The sequence below is a fragment of the Talpa occidentalis genome, unplaced genomic scaffold, assembly GCF_014898055.3.
Source record: "Talpa occidentalis isolate TD23 unplaced genomic scaffold, MPIMG_talOcc4v2.1 talOcc4.5, whole genome shotgun sequence".
Classification (NCBI taxonomy): domain Eukaryota; kingdom Metazoa; phylum Chordata; class Mammalia; order Eulipotyphla; family Talpidae; genus Talpa; species Talpa occidentalis.
This window is the reverse complement of record NW_023604861.1, coordinates 69,056,366-69,081,481: the sequence shown is the minus strand read 5'-3', so window position 1 is coordinate 69,081,481 and position 25,116 is coordinate 69,056,366. Positions and strand designations below refer to the sequence as shown.

The window sequence follows — 25,116 nt, the reverse complement described above, 5'->3', positions numbered from 1 at the left end:
GTAAAGATTTGCTGGGGGCCTGGAGGCCTATTTGCCTGCCGTGTACCTTGTTGCTGTATTACATGTAAAAGTTCAATAAAAGCCTCTTTCTGCAGGACTCACCTTTACTCAGTCTGCGGAATCATAGGAAACCTGCTCTGTGCCCTTCCTGGCACTACACCAACTTATCAATATTAACTCTAAATGTAAATGGAGTCATCAATAAAAAGACACAGAGTAGCAGGCTATTAAAAAACAAAACCCAACCTCCTGCTGTCTCCAGGAAACATATTTAACTACAAAAGATAAACATAGACTGAAAGTAAAAGGTTGGAAAATAATCCTACAAGCAAATGAACCAAAAAAAAAGAAGGTAGGAATAGCTATACTGCTATCAGATTAAATATACTTCAAACTAAAAAAGGTAAAAAGAGACATAGATGGATACTACATTATGATTAAGGGGACAATACATCAGGAAGATATAATACTCATCAACATATACTCACCAAATGAAGAAACACCAAAATATGTAAGACAATTATTATTAGCTCTGAAAATAGACATTAGAGAAAATACATATGTAGTAGGAGACTTCAACACCCCACTCTCACAATGGACGGATCAATGAGACAAAAAAAAAATTTAAAAAGGCACTAGAGCCCTAAATAAAACTAGAAGTAGACCTCATGGGCTTAACAGACATCTTTAGGACACTGCACCGAAAGAAATCCTAGTACACATTTTTCTCAAGTGTGCACTGATCATTCTCTCATACTGGGCCACAAGATAAACATTAACATTGGTCCACAAGATAAACATTGATACATTAAGATCAAAATCACTCTAACTATCTTCTCTGATCATAAAGGCATCAAAGTAGACATAAATCATAAAAAGAAAGCAAGGAACCCTCCTGCTTCATTGAGATTGACAATGAGGACACCACTTTCGAGAATGTATGGGACACAGCAAAAGCAGTAATAAGAGGGAAATATAGACAATACAGGCCCACATCAAGAAACAAGAACTCAAAGAAACAACCTAATCTCCCATCTCAAAGAACCAGAAAATGAACAACAGCAACAAAACACCAACAACCAATAGAAGAAAGGAAATAATAAAAATCAAGTAGAAATTAATGCAATAGAAATTAAAAACACAATCCAAATGAGAAACAAAACCAAATGTTGGTTCTTCAAAAAAACAAACAAAATAGACAAATCTCTAGCCAGGCTCACAAAAAAAAAAAGAAAATAGGAGAAAACAAATAAGTAGGATCATAAACAAAAGAGGAGAAATTACAACACTCAGTAGAAATCAAAAGAATAATCAGAGATTACTATGAACATTTATATACAAACAAGTTCAACAATCTAGATGAGATGGATGAATTCCTAAAATGATATAATCATTGAAAGCTAGATAAAGAAGAAATAAAACAGACCAATTACAAGCAGTGAAATTGAACAGTTATCAAAACGCTCTCCAAAAACAAAAGGCTAGGACCAGACAGCTTTATAAATAAACTCTACCAAATATTCAAAAATGAATTAGTGCCTATCCTGCACAAATTCTTTCAAAAAATTGAGAAAGAAGGAATATTACCAAATACATTCTATGAAGCCAATATTACACTGATACCAATACCAAAAAATGACAACACACAAAAAGAAAACTACAGGCAATCTCCACAATGAACACTGATGTAAAACTCCTCAATAAAATCCTAGCCAAGAGAATCCAACAATGCACCAAAAGGATAATATACCACAATCAAGTGAGATTTATTCCAGGGGCACAAGGATGGCTCAACATCCAAAAATCAATTAATGTAATCCAACATGTCAGCAAAAAGAAAAATTAAAACCATATCATATCAATAGATGCTGAGAAACCATTCGACAAAGTTCAACATCCATTTCTAGGGATAGAAGGAACATACCTTAACATGATAAAAGTCATAAATGACAAACCCACAGCCAATATTGTTCTCAATGGTGAAAAGTTGAAAGACTTTCCTTTAAGACTGGGAACAAGATAAGGATGTCTACACTTGCCTCTGCTTTTCAATATAATACTGGAAGTCCTAGCCAGAGGAATAAGACAAGAGAAAGACATACAAGGAATCCAGATAGGGAAAGAAGAAATCAAACTATCACTATTTGCAGACATTATGATAATGCACATAGAGAACCCTTAAAAACTCCACAGAAAAACTAATCAAAATAATCAACCAGTTTAGTAAAGTAGCAGGATACAAAATCAACACACAAAAATCAGTAGCCTTCCTATATGCAAACAATCAAGATGAAGAAGAATTCAAGAAAATCATCCCTTTCATAACTGAAACAAAAAAAAATCAAATATTGGGAATAAACCTAACAAAAGAGGTGAAGGACCTATGCAAGGAAAATTATAAAACACTGTTAAAAGAAACAGACACAAAGAGATGGAAAGACAGGGCCTCCCTGGTGGCCAGTGGGTTGAGCGCCATGCTGTGAGGCTGTCTGCAGCCTCTGCAGAGTGGGTTTGATCGCGGCGGGCCATGGAGAATCCCATATGGCCTGGCAGACCTCTCCTGTCCCGCCACTGCTCCCCTCAGCAGTGTATTTTGGTCTGTCTGCCTGTTCTGCTCCCTGTTCTGTCTCTGGTGAATTCTCTCACCAGAGAGAATTCTCTCACCACACCTCTGACCTGTACCCCAGTTCTTGTATAAATAAAATAAAATCTAAAAGAAAAAATAACTGCAACTGATATTAAAAAATTATTTAAAAAAAAAAAAAAGGAGATGGAAAGACATTCCCTGCTCATGTATTGGAAGAATTAACATTATTAAAATGGCCATCCTACCTAAACCAATTTACAGATTCAATGCTATTCCAATAAAAATCTCAATGACATTCTTCAAAGAAATAGAACAAATACTGATGAAATTCATTTGGACCACAAAAAACCACGGATAGCCAAAGCCCTACTGACAAAAATAAAGGAGAATGGAGGTATAATACCTCCAAACTTCAAAATATACTACAAAATTAACTCAAAATGGATAAAAGACTTGTACATAATACCTGCAGCTGTAAAATACATAGAAGAAAAAATGGTAAAACACTACATGACATACATCTCAGTAACATCTTTAAAGACACATCCTTCAAAGCAAAGAAAGTAAAGGAAAAGATGAACAGCTGGGATTATATCAAATCAAAAAGCTTCTGTACGGGCCTCCCTGGTGGCACAGGCAGTTGAGTGCCACACTGTGAAGCTGTCCGCAGCCTCTGCAGCGCGGGTTCGATCCCGGCCGCTGGCAAGATTCCCACATGGCAAAGCAGACCTCTCCTGTCTCGCCCGCTGCTCCCCTCAGCAGTGTATTTCATCAGTCTGCCTGTTCTGTTCCCTACTCTGTCTCTGGTGAATCTCCTCACCCTCCCGTGCATCTGATCTGTACCCCAGTTCTTGTATAAAATTAAATAAATCTTTAAAAAAAAAAAAGCTTCTGTACAGCAAAAGAGATACTAACCAAAACAAAGATGCACACTACTGATTGGGAAAAAATTTTTGCACACAATACTACTGCTAAGGGACTGATCACAAAGATTTACAAAGAGCTGAAGTGACTCAATAATAACAAAGTAAACAATCCTGTTTAAAAAAAGGGCAGAAGAGCTAAAAAGACATGTCCCCAAAGAGGAAATGCAAATGGCCAAGTGGTATATTAAAAATGTTTAGCATCACTTATAATCAGGGAAATGCAAATCAAAAGCACAATGAGATACCACTTTACACCAGTGAGAATAGCACAAATGTTGGCCAACAAATGTTGGCCAGGATGTGGAGAAAAAGGAACTCTCCTACACTGCTGGTGGGAATACAAACTGGTCCAACCACTATGGAAAGCTGTGTGGAGGTTCCTCAAACTATTCAAAATAGAGCTTCCATATGATCTAGCAATTCCACTTCTAGGAATCTACCCAAAGGACATAAAAACATAAAGTCAAAAGGATACCTGCACCCATATGTTTATTGTAACACTATTTACAATAGGTAAGCTATGGAAACAACCCAAATGCCCCAAAACAGATGAATGGATCAAGAAGATTTGGTATGTGTACACAACGGAGTACTATTCAACAATCAAAGAAGATAAACTCATGCCATTCACAGCAACATGGATGGAGGTGGAAGGGAATATGCTCAGTGAAATAAGCAGAAAGAAAAAGAAAAATAGTGGGTGGTTTCACTTATAGGAGGAATGTAGGGAACCAAATAAGGGATCTGGAAAAAGTAATTACAATAAATTAAAAGACAAAATTAACAGGCAACTATTGATCAGAGACACTCTGCAGGGGAGGGGGAGGTTGAGGGATCAGAACAGGGGAGGGAAGAGCACAAGGGACTATGGTGATGGTGCATGGGCGAATTGGTGGTGGGAATTTTATAGGGACTACACCTGAGAGGAGAAGCATGCATTGTACAATAAGGAAGAATAATGTAATATATATATATATATATATAAAATACATAAAATAAATTTAAAAAATAAATGGGAAAGAAAAAATAGCACTCAACACTCCATAAAGGAGAAATTAATGGATGCTTCAGACTTATCACTTAGATATTTATATTTTCTGCGCCACTGGACTATCTTTGAGAAACCAGCTTCATTCAGTACAACCATATGCAGGCTGGTTTTCAGACATGTGTGCCATTATATTTTCTTTGAAAACAAGAAAGTAACTTATTTGTGAGGGGTGTGTGTGTGTGTATGTGTGTGAACTTGAGTCAAATTCTTACTTTTTAAAAAGTTTTAATATTTAATTACTTACATCAATCTTGGACAGTATTTGATTTCTCCCCTCAAGTGCAATCTCCACAGCACCCGTGATCCATCACCACATTACCTCTTCCCCTCTCCCGACACTCAAATTCTTACTTAATGGGATTCCCAATAATATTAGGAAAAGTTTATTACTCCTCCCACTTAATATTGTATTGATCATATTAATTACTATAATTAGACAAGATTTTAAAATTTAAAGACACAAATGCTGGAGTAGAAGTTAAATGTGTATTTGTAGGATGATATATGTAGGGGCAGGATGAGCACAGTGCTGGTTTTTCAGGATCCCAGCAGACCAGACGGGTAAAGGAGAGTCCTGGAGCCCTTGGTAGCTTTCTCAGGCTTTTATTGAATTTACATGTAGTGCAGCAACCAGGTATGTGGCAGGTGGGGTTGGGGGAGCAGGAGGCCAGTAGGCCTCCATGCCCGGGGCAAGTCTTCTCTCTGTACTCTGTGGTGTTCTTTCTCCCCTTCTCTCTCCTTCCTCTCCTTCTCTTGGGGACTATATCAATACTGCAGCCATGGCCCATAGAAGTAAACAGCACAACTTATAACAATGTAACAAAATGCAGGTGCCCAATCAGGCAGGGCAATCCTAACAGCAGCAGGCAGAAAAGCCTGAAAATCACTTACACTACAACATATAATTATATATGTAGAAAATTAAAAAAAAATAAAACTACAAGTAACTACATTCCAATATAGTTGCACTACATATAATGAAATACAAAGTCAATAACCTTAATATATGCTAGAACCAGTTGAAAATATAATGGAAGACAGGACTCGATTAGAAACAACAAAAACATCAAGGCACAAACTTAATATAGAAATGGACAATATATTAAGTGAGTAAAATTAGCAAAACCTCCCAATATCTGTAAGATAGAAAGGTGGACTTTAAAGTAGAAACATATCCCATGTTCTTGTGTTGGAAAAATCAATCATAAATATGTCAGTTCTCCCAAAGTTTGTTTATAAATTCAATTTGATCCCAATAAAAAGAGCATTGTTTGCCTTTTTGTTGTTTTGTTTTGTTTGTCTGTTTTTTAACCTGGAGCTAGACACACCTTGGAAGAATAAACCAGCAGGACTGGCCAGTAAAATTCTGAAAAATACCAAAGTGTGAGGGTAGTTTCCCTAAATTTTATTTTTTATGTGCATAACTTTTTTAAAAACATTTTTTCTTTAATATACATACAAGGGTCTCCCTGATGTCCTAGGTGCTAACCCTTAGCTTTACCACATGAAGGCCCACTCCAACAGCCTGAGTTTGATCCCCAGTTAGGGAGCTAACCCACATATGGCACAGCAGATCCTATCTTGTCCGCTGCTCCCCTTAGCAGTGTTCTTCAGTAGATCTGCCTGTTCTGCTCCCCACTCTGTCTCTAGTGAATCCTCTCACCAACCCCCTCCCACCACCCCATACCTCTGGCCTGCACCCAGTTCTATGCAAAAATAAAATCCTTAAACAAACAAACAAAACCCTAGACTATATTAAAAAAAACTAATTGGAAAAAACACCAGTTCAGTAGAAGTGACAGGGTACAAAATCAACTTACAAAAATCAGTTGTGTTTCTATATGTAAACAATGAACTAGGAGAAAAATCAAGAAAACAATCCCATTCACAATTGCAAAAAGAAAAATATCTAGAAGCAAATTTAACAAAGAAAGTGTTGGACCTATACAATGAAAATTCTAAGACACAAAAAATGGAAAAGATATTCCCTACCAATTGACTGGAAGAATTAACATTATTTAAAAGGTCCTCTTATCTAAGCAAATGTACAGATTCAACACAATTCCTATCAAGGCTCCAATGGTGTTCTTTACAGAAATAGAACAGATATTGCTGCAATTCATATGGAACCATAAAAGACTCTGAATAGTCAAAACAATCCTGACAGAAAAGAGGAAGAGTGGTGGTATCAGACTCCCAGATTTCAACCTATACTACACAGCTATAGTACTCAAAACAACATGCAACAGGAGCAAAAGCAGACACACAGACCCAAGGAATAGAACTGACAGCCCAGAAATAAACCCATATCTCTGTGGATGGTTAATTTATGACAAAGGAGCCAAGAAAAAGGAGAGTTTCTTTAACAAATGGTGTTGAGAAAACTGGACAGCCATATCCAAAAGAATAAAATTAGATCACACTTCACACAAAAATTAACTCAAAGTACAGTGAAGACATAGATGTCTTTATGAAACCATAAAAATACATTGAAGAAAACATAGGCAAACACTCCACAACAATGATTTCAGAAATATCTTTTTGGACCCATCTCCAATAGCAATAAAAGTAAATATAAACAAATGGGACTACATCAAACTAAAAACTTTGTAAGAGAGTTTGATGGTTTCTTAGAAAACTAAACATACTCTTATCATAGGTGCAACAACTGCATTTACCCACAGCAGTTGAAAACTTAAGTCCACAAATCTGCACAAGAAATGTATAGCAGCTTTAATCATAATTGGCAAAACTTGGAAGCCACCCAGATGTCCTTCACTCAGTAATGGTATTAAACAAATGAACAAAAACATGGTATATCCAGACAACAGAATATTATTCAGCTTTAAAAAGAAATGAGTGGGGCCACCCTGTAGCGTAGGGGTTAAGTCTCAGCGCTATCACCTCTAAGGCGCGAGTTGCATCCTGGCCAGGGAGCTAACACATATGTTACAGCAGACCTCTTCTGTCTTGCCTGCTGCTCCCCTCAGCAGTGTGTTTCAGTGCATCCATGTATTCTGCTCCCCACTCTGTTTCTGGTGATTACTCTTACCCCTGCACCCCTGGCATACACCCCAGTTCTTCTATACACACACAAAAATGAAAGAAATGAGCTACCAAGTTATGAAAAGACATGAAGGAATCTTAAATAGATATTTGTAAATGAAAGAAACTAGCCTGAAAAGTCTACACACTGTATGATTGCAATTACATGACATTCTGGGCAGACAAAACTATGGAGACAGTGACAAGATTAGTGGCTGACAGGATGGAAGTGAGGGAGGAATGAATAGGCACAGCACTGAGGATTTTCAGGCAGTGGAACTACTATGTATAATACCACAATGAAGGATATGTTATTATATATTATCAAAACTCATAGACTGCACAACACCAAGAGTGCATCCTAATGCAAACTATGGACTTCAGGTGATAAAAGTGTGTCAACATAATTTCATCTATTATAACAAATGCACACTCCAGTGCAGGGTGGAGTTTTCAGGGAGGTTTTGCATGTGTGGGAGTACATTTATAGGAACACTATACTTCTGCTCAATTTTGCTGTAAACCTAAAACTGTTCTGGAAAATAAAAATCCATTAGAAGAGGAAGAATACATGTTGCTGCAAATGGAATGAGTTTATCTTTTTTTGAGTGCTGAATAGTATTCCATTGTGTATATATGCCACATCTCGATCCAGTCACCTATTTTTGGGCATTTGGGTTGTTTCTATATCTCACCTTTTTGATGTAAAATACATATAAATAAATTATAAGAAAAAAGAAGGGGAAAAAATGCCTGGTTCATCTTGATAATCTTATTGAAAAAGACTAACAACTGGATTTGTTCTATTTTCCCCTTATCTGAGACTTTTATTTCAAGGTTTTTTGTTACCCACAGTCATTCATGGTCTGAAAATATTATATACAATATTTTTTGAGTGAGTCTATATACATAAAACTTTTATTATAGTATGCTGCAAAAATTGTTCTGCTTTATTATGTTATGGTTAATTTCTTACTATGTTTAATATATAATAATTAATAAATTAAATTTTATCTTAGGTATATGTTATATGTTAGGGAAAAGAGTTTAGATGTGCCCCTATCTTCAGTTTCAGGCATCTACTAGGGATCAGAAAATGTATCCCTCATGGTTAAAGGGTGATTACTGTAGACACTATGATAACCTCCAAATGGTTTAGAGATTTAAATGCAAAAATAAAACCATATCTGCTGCTTGTATTCAGAATATATTTTAAAACTCTTAAACTTAATAATGAAAAGACAAATCTACTAAAAATAGACAAAGTGTATGTATAGACATTTCTACAAAGATGATATACAAATGGCCAGCAACATATGAAAGAGGCTCAATACCATTAGCCAACAGGGGAATGAAAATCAAAACCATATTGAGATGCTACTTGAAATGTACCAGTATGGCTAGTACCAGCATAATGAAAATAACAGAAAATAGTAAGTGTTGGCTAGGATATGGAGAAACCAGAATCCTCATTCATTGCTAGTGGAAATGCCACATTGAAAAACATTTTGGGGTGCCACAAAATGTTAAACATATAGTTACCACATAACCCAGCAATTCCACTCTTAGGTATACACTCAAGAGAAATTAGACTCACATATGTCTACTCACAATCATATACATAAATGTTCAGAGCAGCATTGCCCATAATGGTTAGAGGAAGAAACAATCCAAATATCCATCAACAGATGAATGGGTAAATAAAATCTGGTAAATGAAAAAATTATTTCATACAGTGAAATATTATTCAGCAACAAAGCAGAATGAAGATTGCACAATGCTATGATACCGTTTGACCTTAAACCACTATGCTAGGTGAAAGAAGCCAGTCAAAAGGATCTCATATTTTTTGATTCCACTTACAGGAATGTAATGTTCAGAAGAGGCAAACCCACAGAGATAAAAAGTTGGTTAATGCTAACAGGTATGGGTCTTCTTTTGGGGGGTAATGAAAGTGTTCTAAAGGGAGAGTGGTAATAATCACAGACTTCTGTAAATATGCTAAAACATTTTAAATTACATTTTAAATGGGTGAACTGTAAGATATGATCCATCATAAAACTAAGGAAAAAACATGAATATGAATCTATGGATCTAACTACCTTTTACAGGAAATGCAGGGGAAAGCCTGGAATGCATCTGTGAAGAATCAGTACAGTTCTAAATGTGAAACATTCTCTAGATCGAATAACATGGTTGTCCAAATGCATTTATGGTATGGAAAATGTTGGAGGGAGACTGCTATAAAAGAAGCTTAAGAAATATCACAACCAAAGACAATGAGTGGAACTTGCTTGATGCAGATTACTTGTTTGTTTTGTTTTCATGTTGCTTTTTTTTAAAAAACCAAAATTTTAACACGTTAAAATAATGTTAACATAAAAGAACATATCATCTATGTGTGACATTGGTTCACAGCACATGTATGACTCAGAGGTACAGGTTCACACCTCTCCAGATGTGTCACCACACCACACCCACCACCTAAGCACCAATAATCTTCCACCATACTCCACTGGTCCCCTCCCCCTTTCTTTCCAATTCCTTTTCTTCTGGTAACCTGTTCTGCAGTCCGATTTCTAGGGTTTGTTTTGGTTTATTTGTCTGTTCCTTTGTTTTGTTTTATATTTTCCACATATGAGTGAAATCATCCAGTATTTGTGTGTCTCCTTACAAAACTTGGCATAATCTCCCTTCCAGTTTCATCCATGAGGTCACAAATGGCAACATTTCATTTTTTCCCCTAGTATTTAAGGAGCATTCCATTGTGTACATACCACATTTTTTTCTATCCACTCATCAGTTGTTGAGCATTTAGTTGTTGAGCACATCAGTTGTTGTTCTCATAACTTGGTTACTGTAAACAGCCCTGCAATGAACTTAGGTATATATTCCTTCAAGTTAGAGTTTTTGCAATCTCCAGATACCTACAAGTGAAATTGCTGGTTCATAAGGTGGATCTATTTTTGATATTTTGCGAAACCTCCATACTGTTTTCCATAGAGGCTGGACCAGTCTACATTCCCACCAACAGTATAAGAGGGTTCCCTTTTTTCCCACACCCTCACCAACACTGATTTTTTATATTTTTGATATGGGCCACTATCATGGTTGTGAGGTGGTATCTCATTGCGGTTTATTGTTTTTATTTTTTTTTAAGATTTATTTTATTTATACAAGAACCAGGTACAGGCCAGAAGTGCGGGAGGGTGAGAGGATTCACCAGAGACAGAGTGGGGAACAGAACAGGCAGAATGACTGAAATGCACTGCTGAGGGGAGCAGCGGGTGAGACAGGAGAGGTCTGCTGTGCCATGTGGGTTGCTCTGTTGCCGGCGGGGATCGAACCGGCACTGCAGAGACTATGGACAGCTTTACAGCACTGCGCTCAACTGCCTGCGCCACCAGAGAGGCCCTCTCATCGCGGTTTATATAATGATTAGGTATCAACACATCAGAAGTACAAGACAATCATATATATACATACACACCAAATTAAGGTACATCAAAACATATAAAGCAATTATTAATAAATCTAAAAGGAGACGCCAATAGCAACACAATAGTGTTGTGTTATATCAATGGTCAGATCACCCAGACAGAATATCAATAAGGAAACAACAGCCTTAAACAAAAAATTGGAACTGATGGGTTTAAGAGACATTTTAGAGCACTGTGCCCCTAAAAGGCTGGCTATACGTTTTCTCATGGGCGCGTGAAATATTCTCAAGGATAGACCACATGCTGGATCACAAAACAAATGCCAATAAATTTATGAAGATTGAAATCAAGTATCTTCTTTGATCATAATGATATCAAACTAGAAATCAATCACAAAAAGAAAGCTGGATGCAGGCTAAATAAAATCTCTTATTTGAAACAATCAGAAATATTTGGTTATGAACTGGGTAATATATGGAGGGATTTACCATACTTTAGTTAGCTGGGATAATGACATGATGATTTTTAAAAATATGCCTTTTCAGTTAGAAATACATACAATACAAATGATATGACATCTTGAATTTTCTTTAAAATGTCCTAGCAGGAAAAAGAGAATAAAAGAAAAAAAACTGGGAAGAGATTTTTACCATTTTTTGTAGGATGTTGCAAATGGGTATAGCTACACAGGGGTTCGTCCTGCCATTGCCTCCACAAATAGGTAACTTTGAGAATTCCCATGAAAAAAGTTGAAAGCAGCACACAGAACAGGGCATCTCGATAGCTGTTCTGGCTACCCACTTGTAACAAGGGGGAGGCAGGAAAATGAGAAGGGATTGAGTTTTGAACTTAGTGTTTCTGAAAGTCAAAAGTAAAGCATAAACACTGGATGCATCACTGGCTGTATGAAAAGCAATTAAGAGGGAAAAAAAAGAAGATTTAGATTAAAGAGAAAATGTGCTTGTCATGAAGAGGAAAAATGAACCAGATAACCACAAAAGACATTAGACATCCAAAGATCTTGACTGAAGAAAAATCCCCACAAATTCTAAGTCACTAATAAATTTTAAAGAGACGATGTTAAAGAAAATGGAAATCCAAATTGAAAAGACATAACAAATTTCACTTCTTAGAGTAAAGGATATTATTTTATTTGCTTGTTTCTATACAATGTTAAGCACTTAGATAGAAAAATGTTTTCTGAGTGAACTTTTTAGTTTTCATCTTGGTATTACAACACATCAATGTTGTTTCTGTTGTGGCTAAAATTCTAAACGGGCTAGTGATGGCATGCAAATGCACAGTTAATGTCAACATCTGAGTAAAGGACACTCGTTGGATACCTCTGCTATTTTCCCTCCAGATACTTGTTATAGGAAAGTTGCCTACAACTGTGCATATGTATCCACACACACGTATAAGAAAAACAAAATGGAAAGAGCTTCATGTTCTAAACTGAGAGAATAAAAATGTAGAAAATTCTGTGCTATTGCTCTAATATAGGACAACTTCTCATGCTTGGGTGATAATCAACTCACCACATGGTAACACTAAAACCCCCATCAGTAAGCCTGAGGAAAGGAATGCACCTCTTCTACAAGCCAAGGACAGCTATAACACAGGATGATCTGGTGTCCAATCTCCTATCCCACACATTTCAATTGCCTGGAGAGCAAGTCCTATGTGTGATTTGGTTTTCCCATTTTTGTGTGTGAATGTAGCCTATAGTAGGAATGCTGAATGGAAGATTTATATCCCAACACGCAAAAAGATTTAAAATGACTTATAATATGGAATAAGCCAGGTAACATAAATTAGAAGACAGTAAAATGATATATTGGTGAGTGGGGGGAAAAACAGTTACAGAGCAGTATTATGCACAATATCCCATATGTGAATAAAAACAGATAAAAATACTAGGACATATGCTAAAATGTTATTCCCAGCTATTTCTCGGTGGTGGAATCACAAATGATTTTCACTTTCTTCTTGTTGCTTTTCTGTGATTTCTAACTTTTCTGTAACAATAGTATGTCATTTTGAAAACAAAGGGATCAGATTAATAAATGTTATTTTTAAAAAGAGATACACATTTTAAAAAGTGAGAAGAAAAGCCAAGTTAGTACACAGGAGCCTTTATCCTACTTACTAAATATATGTAAGGGAAGGCATACAATAGATCAATCAAAGAAGCTGGTACAGAATCGCATGCTCTGTGGTCCTACATACCCCTCTCCCTTGTCCTTATGTCTCCTAGAAGAATGGTGATTCCACATTAACATTGGAAGTAGTCTTGCTTGGCTCATTGACAATTTTTGTCACCTTTGCCTAAGTGCCTACTGCTCAAACTTCTGAGATGAGGAATGTCAAAAAATAGTCATTCTCCACAGTCATGTTACCAGTGCAATGGAAATCCATTATTTTGTCTTGATTGACACTGATATGAGACTATTTAACTATATGCCTTGAGACTGGCCTTGGTTTTTGAACAGGTTACTTGTATGTTAAACTAAAATAATTTAAACAATCTTTAAGAAGATAAAACATATTCATTTCTCATGAAGGAGACTGAAATCATTCACAAAAACTAGCAAAGACACAAAGAACTGGTTCAAGTCTCAAAATTATCTTGTAATGAGATTTCTATGTGCAAACTCAAACATCCTTTAATGGCTGAGCTATTTAGAAATAGTTTCACCTAAACGTTTTCACAACAGACTTGTGTGAGTGGGGAGCTATGTAGCAGGCAGGCATTAGCCAGCCCTGGGCACCAGCAGCAATGGGTGATTAGGTGATGCCCTCACAGCCACAGAGTAGGGGACACTGTCACAGAAGAATACGGCTGCCAAGCACAGGCTTGGTACTAAGCTTTGTGAGGGCCATGGCTGAGAACATGCAAAATTAGAGTTTGAGTCAGCTGTGCTCTGAGAGGATTAAATCTCAGGAGCTAGGGTGATGCCTGGAAGCACGAAGATGTCATAGTAAAGTAATACTTCATGTTCTTTGTCATTTCTCTTAAGGCTCTGTTTTTGTTTTAATTTTTGTCAGTCATTTGCATGTCTAACATTGGGGGTGCATTTTCACACTTCCATATGTGCACGTTTCACTCACCCTCTACCAAACCTCCCCTGCCAAGTTTCCATTTACTAAAACACACTAACTTAAGGTCATGGAAAGAATTTTTGTCTGGCTACTTACTTGTGCAAATATTTATTATTTTTAATATTACATAAATAGTTATTTGTGTATATTTTATATATCTTTATATGTATGTATTTAACTCTAGTATTGCAAAGAATTTTAACAATCCTTGATATTCCATCTTAGAAATAGAATTAAAGGTTCAACTGCAAAAATTATCTGAGGGCAATTCTGCAGGTGTCCTGTTTTAGAAATGTCACATAAGTTAAATGTCACAAAAATTAATTTTATAATAAAATATTCATGAAATGGTGTGAAGTCACTTTATATCAATTAATTGTAGTGAAATTAGCTATATACCAAGTGTATCAAATATATACTCTTATAATGTTAATAAGTATTCTTTCCATTTCTGTTAATGTTTCTGGCATGCCATGGGTAAAGCAGTCCATAGTTGCAGAGGGTTTTCTAGCAGGAAAATTGCATTTCTATTGCTTTTTTGGGGCTGTTTACTTATGTCACTAAAGGTAGTTTTAATGCTGCTTGAAAAGTCAAGTCAGGGTTTAAATGTCCAAGAGTCACATTGCTTAGGGAACAGTTTGGTGGCTCCAGAAAGTGAGTCACCTGGGTAGCTTGATTACATCAGCATTCAGAGTAGTAAAAGTATAATTTTTGAAAAGTTAAAATTTGTTACTTTGGAGATGCAGATATGTGTTTTATCTGAAATTATCTGTAATGCAGGTGGTATATTATCAGAAATATTAAGCTAATACCCAGTATTCTAGTACAGGAGGAAAGCAGAGTTCTGATGAGGAACTGAATCTGAGTACTAGAGGGTAGTGAGACAACAGTGAGGGATACTAGAAAGACAAGGGGAGTCAGATTTATGAGCTGCCATTTGCTGCCAGGAATTCCATCTCAGTAACAGTGATCAGAAAAGGTTCACTTTTCTGTCAGCTAGTCCTCAAGACTCCATCTGCTCCTCCATTGAGTCTTTATCTTCATTCATTAAATCAAACTGCCAAAGAACTTTTTTCCTATTTAATATTGTAGAGGGAAATGTTAATTTGAAAAGTGAACACTGGAGTAAAGTCATTCTCTTAAAAATGATTTTATATTACAACACAGAAAGCAAACAAGAAAGAACTAGTAAAGAGGTAAACTGGTAACAAACCTTGGGCAACAAAATTGTATTGCTGGGACTTCTCTGCCAACTATTTGACTTCTGACTGTGGCTGATTCTGACCATGCCTGGGCAAACAGCTAAGTTCAACGTAAGTAGGAGTGGAAAGTAATGTTCAGCTTCAGGGCTGATTCAGCAGGGAGGGAGGCTAGGGTAAGGCTGGACAGGTGGCCTATAAACAGCAGTCTTGAAAGGTCTATTTATAAGATGAGGTGATTAGGGAAACAATTTTCCTGCTTTGAAAGTGAGTGGCAGATGCACACGATGGGGCCTCCTTTCCAGCATGCCAGTCTCATGATAAATGGTACTTCTGACTCTAGTCACATTGGGAATCCTGCACCAGATGCTACGACAGTGGAAAAACAAGGGGTATGGCCCAAGTCTGAAAAAAGCTGCTTTTCTACTATTGGTCAAAAGCTCTGAGACAGATAATGCATGTAGTACCGAAAGCAAAGTGATAGCTCTTTGGAAAGGATTTCAGAATTTTCCAATTCCCTGAAACAGACAGACACTAACTGCTTAGGCCAGGTCTGTCACTATGAACTGCTGCAGTATGCTTGCACTTAGGTGTGAAGCTTTCTATGTGAATTTCATCTGAATTTGAAGATAAAATCTTACCCCAAAATGAAAACTATTGACCTGGAAGCATGACAACCAGCTGGGCGCTGTAAGATTTCAGCAGCTTCTTACCTTGTTGTGGCTATTTTTTCTCCCTTTTTCCAGTCCCAAAATACGATACTGTGAAAATCGTCTAAACCAACAGACACCAGACATTTTCCATCAGCTGTGTGAAAACAATACAAATGTCAAATGACTAATTTCTTCAAAGGAAAAATAAAACATTTCATACACTGTGGAGATGAACAAGAAATTGACCTTAATGTTATTATTTAGGCTTAAAAACAGAAGTGTCATCAAGTAAAGGGACCTGAGTGAAATGCATAGTCAGTAAGAGCGGAGCTTCTTAATGTTGAATTAAATCACTGACCCAGCATTTCAAGCCGAAACAAAGCCTTGTCTGTTTTGTGGCAGACAGATCTCATGACATTTACTGGAAGAGTTATTTGGCTTTGTGACCCTTAGTCTATTTTCAGTTCTGAAGAACTGGGTTTGGTTTAACCTACTAAGATAAGTGTACTACGAAAACTGAATTTAACTTCAAAGTCTTTTCAAGGATGATTTTGTTATTAAAAATTCTTAATTCCCTATTTCAAATGTGGTATGTTTGAGGATAGCCAGAAAATGTGGACATAGAAAATTTTTAAATATTCTAAATTTCTGTGACTACATTTGACGTTTACACAGACTATCATATTTTTTCTCTACATAAATTTACTTTTAAAAAACAAAAGCAAAACGAAGACATAATTTAATAAATGTAAAATCAGTTTCTCCATGAAAAAATAAAAATAAAAATATCAGGATCATTCTGAGCATACCTTTTTCATTTAGTATTCATAATATTGTCAGTGGCAACTATAATTTGAACAGCTACACTCTAACTGGCTAAGAGATAAGATGTTGTGGCTGTTTTTTCTCCCTTTTTTCCAGTCCCAAAATACAATACTGTGAAAATCGTCTAAACCAACAGACACTGATTTTCATGCATTAGTTTATTGGGGTGTCTTCTCTGTCTATGGAGGGCCAACAGTTTTAAAGAAACACAAATATGTGATGAGCTGCTTCTTGCTTGTCCACTCAGGGTTCCAACTGGTACTTTCAAAAGTAAGCCCTAATGTGAACTTGGTTAGGTATGGTGTGTAGTGTAGGTTTATCCACTGCAACAAATGGACAACTATGGTGAGGGAATTTTGGTAGTCCGGGAGGCTGTGTACATATGGGAGAGGGGATATGAGAGGGAACAGGGACTATATGAGAAATCTCTGGAGTTTCCACACAATTTTTCTATAAATGTAAAACTTCTCTAAAAGAATAAAGTCTGTTTTTAGAATTCCAGGATAATGCTAAACCAGAGGGTGTGCTGGGCCATCAGAAGGATTAATTGAGGGTACATTGACACTCTAACTGCACATTTCATCTTAATTAACTCACTGTGATTTTATTTATTTTTTTAAAGATTGATTGATTGATTCATTCATTCATTCATTCATTCATTCATACAAGCACTGGGTACAGTCAGAAGCGCAGGAGGGCAAGAGAATTCACCAGAGCCAGAGCGGGGAGCAGAGCAGGCAGAAGGACCGAAGCACACTGCTGAGGGGAGCAGTGGGTGGCAGGAGAGGTCTGCGCCATGTGGGACCCTCCCCCGGTGGCTGGCTGGGGAGCAGTGGGGATTGAACCTGCGCTGCAGAGACTGTGTGCAGCTTCGCAACCCAGCGCTCAACCGCTGCACCACAGGGGAGGCCCTCACTGTGATTTTAAAAGGATCAGTGAGATAAAGCATTTATTTACCAAAAAACATTTTTTTTGGCTAGAAGACTATTTTTCCCAGCTAAATCTAGCACTCCTACCCCAAATGCACCAGTGTCCAACCTATGAATACCTTTACCTCTGCCAGAGACTCAGCCCTCCCTCAACTAATTGGAAACAGTAGTTTGTTGCTTTTCGGGAGAAATTAGTAGTGACAGAGAAGCTAGAGTCTGGTTTAATGAAGCAAATTCTTTCCAATACTCAACAACTACTAAGGGTATCAAAGTTACATGAACCCTTTTACTGGTCTATAGTATTAAGATACTAACACTTTCCTAAAGGGCTAAATCACCACCAGGTGATAACTATGAATAAATTATTATATCTTCTGAATCACAATTAAGGATATGTCTTCAAGCTTAAATGTTACCTGGCTTTAAAATGGCCAAGAGACATTCTGCAGGGGAGGGGGAGGGATCAAAACAAGGGCGGGAAGAGCACAGGGGATTAGGGTGATGGTGCACTGGTGATTTTGTGGTGGGAATTCTATGGGGACTACACCTGAGAGGAGAAAGCAAACATTGCAAAAAAAAATGAACAATGATGTAAAAAAATATATATATATTATATATAAATACACATACACACACATATCGTGCATTCAGGAGAAGGGGCTGGTAATGACTTCCTACAACATTTCTTTTTCCATCCATCTTGTTGGCCTTGGTTATGTTTCTATATTAGCATCTACTTGGTGATTCCATTTTCATTGGGGTTTTCTCTCTCTCCCTTTTTAGATTATAAGATCTTTAAAGATTCATAATAATTGTATCCTGTTTCTTTGTGTTTCTCACACTCAGCTTGTTTTCAGTGAATGGTGATTATAACAGTGACCTTGAGGAAGACAAAGAATGTAAAAATGGAACATATCTAACCATGGCATGAAGGGAGAGGAAATGTACTATTATACAGTTGTAAATGTTTTACTTATTGTGCTACTTCTCCTTCCAAAAACACAAATATTCAGTGTCTGCTTTTTGCATTTCTTATGTTTTCTTTTGTAACCTATGTAGTCATATTAATATGTCCTTAGCATGTAAGCATCCATACCTTTAAAATGATTATTTACTTAAATTTTTCTATAAATGTAGACAAATGTATATCTTCTTGAAGAGGACCATAGGGTAAGTTGATTTGGGGGATTTCTTTTTATTAGAATTTCTGCAAGACCCCATCAGCTTGTCCAACCTGGCTAGCCTATTAAGTATACGGTAATTATGAGAAGCAAGGGGCTAAACAGTACAAATCCAGAGGTACCTCATCATTTGTACCTCTTCTTTAATATGCTGACTTCTTGAATCCTGCAGGTGTAGGCTATTTCTGCATATCACAGTGTGGAAACATAATTGGCTGCCTTTTGATTATTTCCCAGTTTTTATGTCCCCCACAGAGACTTGAACTTAGCTTTGAAAATCCATCCCCAGCTGCTCCCTGGCCTCCGGAGGAGGCTCCCACAGGCCTGCAGACCTCTCCTGCCGCCCTCTGCTCCCCTCAGCAGTGTACTTCGGTCCTTCTGCCTGTTCTGCTCCCTGCTCTGGCTCTGGTGAATTCTCTCACCCTCCCGCACTTCTGACTGTACCCAGTGCTTGTGTAAATAAATAATTTTTAAATAAATAAATAAATAAAAATAAATAGTCTTTAAAAAAAAAAAAAGTAAAGAAAATCCATTGTTCCTTGACCAGTTCATTGGCATTTCTGACTTTCAACCATATTTTCAGAGTCTAGGTAATGTCCTCGTAAATATTTCCGATAGCAGTATGTATTGATTATAGATATTTCACAACAGAGTCCAGAAATAATTCTAAAGTACTTAATGTCAATAGTAAAGAGAGAATTAAAAAGAGGAAACTTTTGCTAAGGTAATTACAATTTGGTTCCTTTATTCAGTACTCTTAAAGAAAGCACAGATTTTCAGAATTGAACACAATGAAATCAAGTTAGTTTTATTTTAAATTTTTTTAATTAAAAAAACATTTTTACATCATTGTTCATTTTCAAACAATATTTGCTTCCCCCACCCCCTCAGGTGTAGTCCCCATAGAGTTTCCTTCACCAATGCACCTGTGCACCATCACCTCAGTCCCCTGTGCTCCTCCCTCCCTCCCTCAGATCCCTCTCCCTCCTCCTCCCTTGTGGTATATGATTTATAATTGTCTGCTTAATTTATAATTGTCTGATTTATAATTATCTGTTTTTGCTTTGTTGTGCTTTGTGCTGTTATTATTTTTTTTACACTGATGTCTTATTTGGTTTCCCTATAATCCTGCTATAAGTGAAATATTCCAGTATTTTTCTTTTTCCTTCTGGCTTATTTCACTGAGCATAATTCCTTCTAGCTCCATCTATGTTGCTGCAAATAGCATGAGTTTATCTTTTTTGATTGCTGAATAATATTTCATTGCATATATATACCACATCTTGTTGATCCAGCCATCTATTTGGGGGCATTTGCACTGTTTCCAGGTTTTACCTATTGTAAATAGTGCTGCAATAAACATAGAGGTACAGGTTGTCTTTTCAATCAATGTTTTTGTGTCCTTTGGGTAGATCCCTAGGAGTGGAGTTGCTGGGTCATATGGTAGCTCCGTTTTTAGTAGACTGAGGAACCTCCAGACAGGTTTCCATAATGGTTGGACCAGTCTGCACTCCCACCAGCAATGTAGGAGAGTTCCTTTTTCACCACATCCTCACCAACATTTGTTGTTGCTTGTTTTTTTGGGTAATATTTTATTTAATATAATTCTTACATCATTTTTCATCTTTGCACAATGTATGCATTTTCATTATGGTTATATTCCACATAAAATTGCAACCCCCCATATTTTGACTCTAGTTCTTCCTCTCCCCTCCCCGCCCCATAGTGTGTCTCTGGTTTATAGTTGCTTGCTGATTTTGATTTTTACTTTGTATTGATTAGTCTTTTTCCTGGTCTCTTATTTAAGTTTTCTAAATTCCTGCTATGAGTGAGACCAGTCGGTATTTTTCTTTTTTTGACTTATTTCGCTGAGCATGATCCCTTCCAGCTCCATCCATGTTGCTGAAAACTGCATGTGTTTATCTTTTTTGATTGTCAAGTAATATTCTATTGTGTATATATGTACCACATCTTCTTGATCAAGTCATCTATTTTTGGGCATTTGGGTTGTTTCCATATCTTAGCTATTGTAAATAGTGCTGCTATAAACATAGGCATGCAGGTGTCCTTTGGATAAATACCTAGGAGTGGAATTGCTGGATCATATGGAAGCTCTATGTTTAGAAGGTCAAGAAATCCCCACACAGCTCTTTCCATAGTGGTTGAACCAGTTTGCACTCCCACCAGCCGTGCAAGGGAGTTCCTTTTTCTCCACAACCTCGCCAACATTGGTTGTTGCTAGTTTTTTTTTTTTTTTATTTACCATCTTCCTTTATTATTATTTTTTTTAATCCTGCCTGCCTCTGTGTCTTTTTATTGATGAGTTTAATCCATTGACATTTAGAGTTAATATTGATGTGTTGGCATCTGTATTTACCATTTTGTTTGTCTTCTTTGTGATTTTATTCCTTGCTTTATTCTGTTCTTGTTTATTCCTCTCTTGGTTTTGGCTTTAGGCCTTCTTGTAGAATATTGTGGAGTGGTAGTTTAATTGTAATGAATTTCTGGAGTTTCTGTTTGTCTGAGAAGGTCTATATTTTCTCTGCATAGAGGAAGGAAACTCTGAAGGGTAAAGTATTCTTGGTTGGCATTTGCTGTGCTGAAATGTATTGAATATGTTACTCCATTCTCTTTTTGCCTGCAGTGTTTCTTTGGAGAAGTTTGAAGTTAACTTGATTGGTTATCCCTTGTAGGTTATCTTTTCTTCCCCCTTACCAGTTTCATTATTTTTTCCTTGTCTTGGAGTCTTGCAAGCTTTACTATTATGTGTCTTGCTATAGTTTTCTTTTCATTGTGGTTAACTGGGTGTTCCTCTTGCTTCTTGTATGTCTATATTCATCCCTTTTTTCATGCTTGGGAAGTTTTCTTCAATTATCTCCTTAATTTCTCAGTTCCTTTGTCTCTCTCTCACCTTCTGGAATGCCTATAACGCTTACATTTCCTCTCTTTATGGAGTCTGATAATCGTCAAAGAATGTCTTCATACTTCTTCCTTTGCATTTCTCTCTCCTTTTCTCTTTTGGGTCTTTTTTTTTTTTCAACTTGCTTTAAATTTTTTTTAAGATTTTTTTTTATATTCCCCATACAATTGCACCCCCCTTATTTTGACCCCAATCCCTCCTCCCCCCACACCCCCCCATAGTGTGTCTCTGGTTTATAGTTGCTGTTGATTTTGATTTTTTTCTTTATTATAGTTATTCTTTTTCCTGGTCCCTTATTTAGGTTTTCTAGATTCCTGCTATGAGTGAGACCATCTGATATTTTTCTTTTTCTTTCTGGCTTATTTTGCTGAGCATGATCCCTTCCAGCTCCACCCATGTTGCTACAAATTGCATGATTTTATCTTTTTTGATTGCTGAGTAATATTCCATTGTATATAAATACCACATTGTCTTGATCCAGTAATCTATTTTTGAGCACTTGGGTTGTTTTCAAATCTTAGCTATTGTAAATAGTGCTGCTATAAACAAGGGGGTGCAGGGGCCCTTTTGAATTAATGTTTCTGTGTCCTTTGGGTAAATACCTAGGAGTAGAATTACTGGATCATATGGAAGCTCTATGGGCAGAAGAGCTAAAAGGAAACTTCTCCAAAGAGGAAATGCAAATGGCCAACAGGCATATGAAAAAATGTTCTACATTGCTTGTAATCAGGGAAATGCAAATCAAAACTATAATGAGATACCACCTTACACCAATGAGAATGGCACATATTAAAAAAACTAGCAACAATGAATGTTGGCCAGGATGTGGAGAAAAAGGAACTCTCCTGCATTGCTGGTGGGAGTGCAAACTGGTCCAACCACTATGGAAAACTGTATGGAGGCTCTTTAAAAAAAAAAAAAAAAAGATTTTATTTTTATACAAGAACTGGGGTACAGGTCAGAGGCCCGGGAGGGTGAGAGGATTCACCACAGACAGAGCAGGGAGCCGAACAGGCAGATGGACAGAAATATACTGCTGAGGGGAGCAGCGGGCGAGACAGGAGAAGTCTGATGTACCATGAGGGTATCTCCCTGCCCGGCCAGGAATCAGACCCACACTGCAGAGGCTGAGGACAGCTTCATAGCATTGCGCTCAACCCACTATACCACCAGGGAGGCCCTCTTTTGGCTCTTTTTATTTCTTCGAGAGTACTGATCCATTCTTCCATTTCGTTGATTCTGTTTTCATTGCTTTTTGCAGAGTTCTTCATCTCCTCTAGTATTCTTTTAATCTGCATTTCTTTTTCCTTTCTTGAGGTCTCAATTTTGTTCTTCGGTTCAGTGATTATTTGTTTCAAATCATTTTTTTCCTTTTCTTTCTGCTTTTTAATCCTGATGATCATTAATTCTCTATTTGACAGGCCAAGAAGTTCTTCCAAGTCATTGTTGAGCACTGGTCACTGTTTTTCTTTTTGTGGTGTGTCCTCCTCTTGTGGGCTTGCTTGGTTATTTATATTTTTCCTTCTCCTTGTTCTTTGCTTTCTAATTAGTTCTATGTGTTGGGATGTTGTGCCACTGGTGTTGGTGGATATCTCTTTGGGTTACACCTTCAGTAGTGTTGGAAACTGTTTACCAGACCGAGTCCAGTACTGGTAGGCCAAAAGTCCACCATGGTGTTGATGCTATATTGCTGGGCACTGTCCCTTACAGTTCCCTCCCTCTGTATTTACTCAATTCCATCAGGGAATCAGCTAGTTGGTGATTCTGTTCTGGTCACGAGGTGGTGCCAGAGACCTGTACTTGCTAACCTGTGCTTTTTCCCAGTGGTTCTCTGAGAAATGGAGGCAGAGAGGGAAGCATCTCAACACAGGGGCTCTTGTTCAAGCTGGGTGCTGTGTCCACCCTGTGTTCACCTGGTGCTGTGCCCACAGCGGTATGGGTCCTGCGCTCTGAATTCTGTGCTCTAGGTCTCAGTCCCAGGGCTATCAGATCCAAAACGCTGGCTATTACCCTGTGCAGTGCCCATTGTTATGGCACATCCCATGCCCTGGATCCTGCACCTGGCTCTCAGTTCCAGAATGGGGTCTTGCTCCATGCCTTGTTTCCTTTCTTACTCCAATTGTGTGGCCCACGCTCCCTCAGGGCCTGTGGGTGGTTTTGGGATCCCTGGCTTCCAACTATCAGGAAGTTGGTGATTTTGTTCTGGTCATTAGGTGGCGCCAGAGATCTTTGCTAGTATCCTTCGGGAACTGCTTTTTCCCCCTGTGGGTATCCAGGGAATAGAGTGGGGTGGCATGGACTGCCTCAATGGCATGGGAGAGCTGTGTTTGCCCTGCGCCCCGCCATCGTGGGGATCCCAGGCCCTAAATTTTGTGCCCCAGTTCTCAGTTCCGAAGCCCTTAGATCTGGGATGCGGGTGGTGGCCCAGTTCAGTGTCTGCAGAAATGGCTTCTTTTGCACCCCACTTCCATGCCCAGGCACCTGGTTTTTGATTACTCAGTGGAGATCCCCATATGCTTTTCTGCACAAGCTTACCGGCTGGCCTTAGGCTATTTGCAGGTGTCTCCCAAGTCCTTAATCTTCCTCCAGTGGTACCTGGAGCCATTTGCTCACTTCCATGGGGATTCCTGCACAGTTCTCCACAGTTTCTGTTCATGGGGTGGGGTGCCTGAAGTATTTCCTATCCATTCACTGTCCTGCTTGATCTGTAGTTTGTTCTTGTTGTTTTTTCTCCTTTCTGTTGGTCAGAGTGTGCAGGCTTTGTGGAGGTGGGGAGGGTAGCAGGGTTCTGAGCTTTCCTCTCTTCTTGTCCTCTTTTATGACAACTTTCTTTTTCGGTCAGTTTGACAGAGTTGCCTGTTTATCTTCCATGTCCTGGTTCTCGCAGGGACCTGCTGCTTTTCCTCCCTGTAACTTTTTTTTTAATGGGAGGACTTACTCGCAGTGTACTGCCATCATGTTGATCCTCTGTCCCAAGTTAGTTTTAAAAGTGGCCAGGTTTTACTCCATGAAGTGAAAGTTTTTAAAATGATGGTGATTATATTTAGGCTAGAAGGTATTTATGTGGCTGAACCTCTCTCTTTCTATGCTGGTTTTCTGTTTATGTGGAAGCATTTCCTGTATTTTCCACACAAAAACGTGGCTCATTTTCTCTAGACATTGCTGATAATTTTTTAAAGTTAAAGAGTTTCTTAATTAAGTGAAACTGTAAATTGATTCCTTCTTTGTTTGCTTTGTATTAGTGGCAAGAATAGACCA

At 37.7% G+C, this 25,116-nt stretch overlaps 1 protein-coding gene across 1 annotated transcript in view; it reads right to left on the bottom strand.

Moving 5' to 3' along the window:
- The window catches only part of EML6 (EMAP like 6), a 282,524-nt gene that overhangs the window by 75,388 nt on the left and 182,020 nt on the right, over nt 1–25,116 (bottom strand). The window contains exons 16-17 of the mRNA XM_054687741.1: nt 16,064–16,157; nt 7,213–7,273 (exon numbers count right to left, since the gene is read on the bottom strand). Of these exons, the coding sequence (XP_054543716.1) occupies nt 7,213–7,273; nt 16,064–16,157 (155 nt within the window). The remainder of the gene's footprint in view (nt 1–7,212; nt 7,274–16,063; nt 16,158–25,116) is intronic.